We start from the raw sequence: 6,399 nt of genomic DNA, 5'->3' as shown, positions 1-6,399 counted from the left end.
TCCCTGGTGTCCAAATTCTTCCCAAGCCAAAAATAACCGCGTGGCGTGCGTGATATACGCCCCGCCCCCTTCCCGCGCCTGAAAACTTCATTTTCATGATATTCTTTAGAAACGGCTGGATTCGAACTATAAATCGATTTCCTTTTCCGTTTAAACCACCGATCTATCATTTTCATTTCTCAGCATCGCATTTCAGATGAAGAAATTCACCGCCAAACTCTCCCGGGAAAAAAAACCACCAACTCTCAAAAGCTCAAACTTCACGAGTTCTTTATTTTTGCAAGAATTTCGAACTTTTAAGCAAACCCACGTTGTTTTGCAAGTTGTTTGCTGTATTTTATACCATGAGAACAATTCAAAAGCTGACGGTTTCCAACGAATGAAACAAGTAGATGCTGCAGCGCAGGATTAATCAGGAAATTCGGATTTTCCAATTGGAAAACTTTCGACTTTAATCGATCGATTCCTCCCAATAAACCGGTTAAAGACCTCCCTACGACCCCATACACTATAGGTGTGTAACTCTGCCCCTATATGGGATAACTTGATAACTTTACCCTCGTCTATTCGCTCAAAGTCTAAGGAAACTTTTTCACCTTCTAAAATGTCTCCAAACTTCTTTATCTACTCTAGCCGTATCAAAAGGAGGTAGCTTCGGATTGTCGTCATCAGTCCCAGGTGCTTCGCTTGTACAATCACCTTTTGTGAAATAACAGACAATGTTAGGGCGAGCGATCAATCACCCTCGGCAGAACCACGATGTCGTCTCTGCCATCGATCTTTATTGAAAACATAGAGCTGTAAACATTTATAAATAGCACGAGGAATAGAAACAAAACTTTACAATTGACAGTCGTCATAATCCCGCGTTGCAGTTCACACGTACAGATCGTGGCAATTGATGGGGGAGACGGACAATGGAGGCCGGAGAAAGATTGATAAATTTCGAGAAACGTAGTTGCCAGGTCGAACAGAAATGTCTAAAGGTCATCGGGGGACGGGACATTGAGTAATAATGGTGGCTCGATGATGTGGAGCCAGGATAGCTCGAGTTGCGACAATTGCTTAGAAGCACTTGCGGTGGACAATTGAGGGACCAGCCTCGTCGTATTCCTGCTTGGTGATCCACATCTGCTGGAAGGTGGACAGAGAAGCCAGGATGGAGCCGCCGATCCAGACGGAGTACTTGCGCTCAGGTGGGGCGATGATCTACGGGGTGGGAGGAGGAGAACAAGAAAGAACGGTCGATTAACATCGCGGCAGGGACAGACCGTCCAGGTGCAGGTGATTTTGAAAGTCGTGGAACTCTCGGTGGTGACGATTGCCCACCTTGATCTTCATGGTGCTGGGAGCGAGAGCGGTGATCTCCTTCTGCATGCGGTCAGCGATACCGGGGTACATGGTGGTACCGCCGGACATGACGTTGTTGGCGTACAGGTCCTTGCGGATGTCGATGTCGCAACGCATGATGCTGTTGTACGTCGTCTCGTGGATGCCAGCGGACTCCATACCTGTCATTACACAAGTGTGACGTACACTCGTTATGCAAACGGTGGAAAACACCAGGATCCCTGGAAGTTAATAACCGCATGAAGTTTTCCGGCTGATGAAAGACGTCATCATCACTCTTGTTGCGATGGCATCAAAACCCAAATCGGATGTTTTAAAGAAAAACCAAAGCCAGGTGGGCTCACCGATGAAAGAAGGTTGGAAGAGGGTCTCGGGGCAGCGGAAACGCTCGTTGCCAATGGTGATGACCTGGCCATCGGGCAACTCGTAGCTCTTCTCGAGCGAGGAGGATGTGGCGGCGGTGGCCATCTCGTTCTCGAAGTCCAGGGCCACGTAGCACAACTTCTCCTTGATGTCACGGACAATCTCGCGCTCGGCTGTGGTGGAGGAGGTCAATATAGGAGGTCATCGAGAGGGTCGTTCGATGGAAGGAATTGGAAATATCCAGGGAAAGGTTGGCACTAGGCCTGTGCTGTGTCATGCGTCGTGCATTACGCATCTCACCTGTGGTGACGAAGGAGTAGCCACGCTCTGTGAGGATCTTCATGAGGTAATCGGTAAGGTCACGACCAGCCAGATCCAGGCGCATGATTGCGTGGGGCAGCGCATAGCCTTCATAGATGGGTACGTTGTGGGTCACACCATCGCCGGAGTCCAGCACAATACCTGCAAGGAACCTCCGGGTGAGTAGGACGAAGGCAATCATCTGAACAAGGTGCCAACAACTACAAAAAGGTATAAGCAAATCCTTCAAAGGGACACTCACCAGTGGTACGGCCAGAAGCGTACAGGGACAGCACCGCCTGGATGGCGACGTACATGGCAGGGACGTTGAAGGTCTCAAACATGATCTGGGTCATCTTCTCACGGTTAGCCTTGGGGTTGAGGGGAGCCTCGGTGAGCAGTGTTGGGTGCTCCTCGGGTGCTACACGCAACTCGTTGTAGAAGGTGTGGTGCCAGATCTTCTCCATGTCGTCCCAGTTGGTAATGATGCCGTGCTCGATGGGGTACTTGAGGGTTAAGATACCTCTCTTGCTCTGCGCTTCATCACCTACGTACGAGTCCTTCTGACCCATACCCACCATCACACCCTGTGGGATAAAATGGCAATGGCGTCTTCAATACGGGTCGGTGGGTCAGTGGGAATTCGTGAAGATCACACGACCGAAAACAATCTAACATTCAGCACGGAATTCCATTTTGTTCTGCTTCATTTCCCGTTATCTTTCCGACAGGTGAACAGCACCTGGTGGCGGGGACGGCCCACGATGGAGGGGAAGACCGCTCGTGGAGCGTCGTCGCCGGCGAAGCCAGCCTTGCACAGACCCGAACCATTGTCGCACACCAATGCGGTGGTCTCTTCGTCGTCACACATGATTGGTTGATATCAGACGCTCTCACCACTGGAGTAAAAAAGGGCAGCAGGCACAAGAAACAAATGGTCTCCGATAAACACCTCATATATAGCAGCACTTGCCTCTTGCGAACATCCCTGCACAATGGTCGGTTAAGCCATGAAGCCACGTGGTGGCTCAAAGCAAGTAATTTTATCCATACAGTAATTTACCTGTGATAGCACAATTGCCATGTAAAGTTACCGAACGCAGCGGCCACTGAAACGGTAATCGATGGTAAATGAGCACAAATGGGACCACGATGGTCCTCTTGAAAGGGCGTTGCGTGCAGGGTGCTCTCATCAGCACCAATCGAGTGCCAACATGTCTATATACATGTGCAATGTTCTCTTGTACAATGTCTATATACATGTGCAATGTTCTCTTGTACAATGTCTATATACATGTGCAATGTTCTCTTGTACAATGTCTATCTACATGTAGAATGTTCTCATGTACAATGTCTATCTATATACATGTGCAATGTTGTCTTGTACAATGTCTATCTATATACATGTACAATGTTCTCTTGTACAATGTCTATCTATATACATGTACAATGTTCTCTTGTACAATGTCTATCTATATACATGTTCAATGTTCTCTTGTACAATGTCTATCTATATACATGTACAATGTTCTCATGTACAATGTCTATGTACATGTACAATGTTCTCTTGTACAATGTCTATCTACATGTACAATGTTCTCTTGTACAATGTCTATCTACATGTACAATGTTCTCTTGTACAATCTCTATCTACATGTGCAATGTTCTCTTGTACAATCTCTATCTACATGTACAATGTTCTCTTGTACAATGTCTATCTACATGTACAATGTTCTCTTGTATAATGTCTATATACATGTACAATGTTCTCTTGTACAATGTCTATCTATATACATGTACAATGTTCTCTTGTACAATGTCTATCTATATACATGTACAATGTTCTCATGTACAATGTCTATGTACATGTACAATGTTCTCTTGTACAATGTCTATCTACATGTACAATGTTCTCTTGTACAATGTCTATCTACATGTACAATGTTCTCTTGTACAATCTCTATCTCCATGTACAATGTTCTCTTGTACAATGTCTATCTACATGTACAACGTTCTCTTGTACAATGTCTATCTACATGTACAATGTTCTCTTGTACAATCTCTATCTACATGTACAATGTTCTCTTGTACAATGTCTATCTACATGTACAATGTTCTCTTGTACAATCTCTATCTACATGTACAATGTTCTCTTGTACAATGTCTATCTACATGTACAATGTTCTCTTGTACAATGTCTATCTACATGTACAATGTTCTCTTGTATAATGTCTATATACATGTACAATGTTCTCTTGTACAATGTCTATCTACATGCACAATGTTCTCTTGTACAATGTCTATCTACATGCACAATGTTCTCTTGTGCAATGTCTATCTACATGTACAATGTTCTCTTGTACAATGTCTATATACATGTACAATGTTCTCTTCCCATTTTAAGATTTCCAAAGTTCCAAATGATCTTTTTGATTACTCCCTCCCATGCCCAACGCCTCCACTGGAACTGATTCGTTCAGCCGAACAAAATATTGCAAATTGAAATGAACAAACTTTTTAAATTCTGTAATTCGCCAATCGATGCAAATCACGTCAGACCGACTATGCAAATGAAGTCCCCCACACGGAGATCCTCGTCATCTTTGTCTGCACTAACCGTTCGATGGTCGTAATCACCATGACCCCACCTGAGGATTACCTACTCACCAGTGCAAGGCTAAGAGGCTTCGGAGACTCCTCGCTTGAGAAGGAGGGTACCCGTCAGCCCGGTGAGCGTCTCCTTTTATCCTGGGCCGTCGCATCTGCTCATTTTGGACGCTGCTCGGAACGTGTCCAAATTTGGCGTCCGCACCGCTCGGCGCCCATGAATGGTTCGGCGCTGCCAGTTTGGTAGCTTTGGCTGTAGGCGAGGAGTCCCCGGCAATGGCCGTGGAGGTCACACCTTTTATGGCCATGCCAGCGTCCGGCGGGGGCGCCGCTCTGGCTTTCCCAGGGATGACCCTAAAAGGAACGCGCGTGCGCGCGCCACCAAACGGCGCGTCTCGAGACGAAGTAAATATGTGTTTATGATTTTACAAGAAATTTTGTCGATGCGCAGGAAAAGGTATTCCATGGCGGAGTAATGAGTGTTCTTTATGGAGGTAAGTTGGAGATATTTTGGATCCTTTTGTGCGACCCCTTAATGGTCGCGATGTCGTGGATCGTGCCAGGTGTGCCAGGTCCCATGGTTTGTTTGCATTTGTGTATATAATGAAGACAAACACAATGTAGTAATAACTACAATGTAACATCTTAATATGTTTCTCTTTGTCATAAATACGACACTGTGCTTGATACATAAATCCATGTAATTTTGGGTAATATGGAATGATTTATGGCAAAACTTCTGTTGTAGGATATAAAGGAATTGTCTAATAAATATTTATGATAAAGTTCGGTGGAAACATTCTGCTCCTGGATTTTGTAAAATGTTTGGAATAGGACTTTGTGGGATAGCCTCAGGCTTGTCCGTGCTCGACTCCAAGCTGTCTAGCCTGGGATCGAATCCCAACCCAGCTGGAAACCGCCATCTTGGTGTTTCACAGGTACCGTGATATTCATGGTTGTGTGTGACGTCCCTCGGATGGACGTTAAAATGGGTGTCCCGTCTGTTACTATTCGTTCGTGGACGTTAAATGTCTCGGTGTTCTTCGTGAAGAGTAGGCGAGTTATCGCCGGCACCATGAACACATTCCTGCCATTGGTGTACATTAAAGGTTTCATGGTGTTCTTCGTGAAGAGTAGGCGAGTTATCGCCGGCACCATGAACAAATACCTGCCATTGGTGTACATTAAAGGTTTCATGGTGTGATTCGTGAAGAGTAGGCGAGTTATCGCCGGCACCATGAACAAATTACAAATTCCTGCCATAACTACTGCTGTGAAAGCAATGGCAAACCACCCAGTATCACTTATGCAAAGAAACTGCTTCAGCAGCACCGACACTCTGCAGAGAGTTTCTTATATCAGAATATGAGATATATATATATATATATATATATATATATATATATATATATATATATATATATATATATGTATATATATATATGTATGTATGTATGTATATATATAATAATAATAATAATACATTTATTTTATATAGCGCTTTTCAAGAAGCCCAAAGACGCTTTGACAGAGTACCAAAAACAAGTGCAAAAAGACAAAAATAAATCGGTAAATAATCAAAGCAAAAGGAAGGAGAAGAGATTAAAATAAAATAAAACACCTTTAGAGGCCATTTTACCCCGCAAAGCGGGGGTTGGCCTTTTTCGGGGACCGTGGTTGTTGTTGTTTTTTTTTGGTCCCCTTTTTGTTTTACGGCCGGATGCCCTTCCTGCCGCCAACCCTGTTTGTCGCCTTTTACGACAAGCAGGGAATTACCAG

The 6,399-nt window shown here is 44.6% G+C and overlaps 1 protein-coding gene across 1 annotated transcript; it reads right to left on the bottom strand.

Annotated features, from left to right (window-relative positions):
* Positions 1 to 734: 734 nt before the first annotated feature.
* On the bottom strand, positions 735 to 5,017 carry LOC137434943 (actin, alpha cardiac muscle 2). Its single transcript, XM_068128194.2, has 7 exons — positions 4,681 to 5,017; positions 2,756 to 2,912; positions 2,276 to 2,600; positions 2,014 to 2,175; positions 1,695 to 1,886; positions 1,330 to 1,511; positions 735 to 1,209 (listed from the first exon to the last, which is right to left on the bottom strand). Exons 2-7 carry the CDS (start codon positions 2,882 to 2,884, stop codon positions 1,066 to 1,068), a joined length of 1,134 nt encoding a protein of 377 aa, XP_067984295.1. The 5' UTR covers positions 2,885 to 2,912; positions 4,681 to 5,017; the 3' UTR covers positions 735 to 1,065.
* Positions 5,018 to 6,399: the final 1,382 nt, after the last annotated feature.

This window comes from Myxine glutinosa, chromosome 9 (genome assembly GCF_964187855.1).
Source record: "Myxine glutinosa chromosome 9, kmMyxGlut1.1, whole genome shotgun sequence".
NCBI lineage: Eukaryota > Metazoa > Chordata > Myxini > Myxiniformes > Myxinidae > Myxine > Myxine glutinosa.
The sequence above is the reverse complement of the archived record's forward strand: the minus strand, read 5'-3'. Positions and strand labels throughout refer to the sequence as shown.

Coding starts and splice junctions, on each gene's coding strand:
- LOC137434943 (XM_068128194.2), bottom strand. CDS start 2,884: ATGTGTGACGACGAAGAGACCACCGCATTGGTGTGCGACAATGGTTCG. Junction 2,176..2,275: donor CGCTTCTGGCCGTACCACTG/GTGAGTGTCCCT, acceptor GGTTCCTTGCAG/GTATTGTGCTGGACTCCGGC. Junction 1,512..1,694: donor CTTCCAACCTTCTTTCATCG/GTGAGCCCACCT, acceptor GTGTAATGACAG/GTATGGAGTCCGCTGGCATC.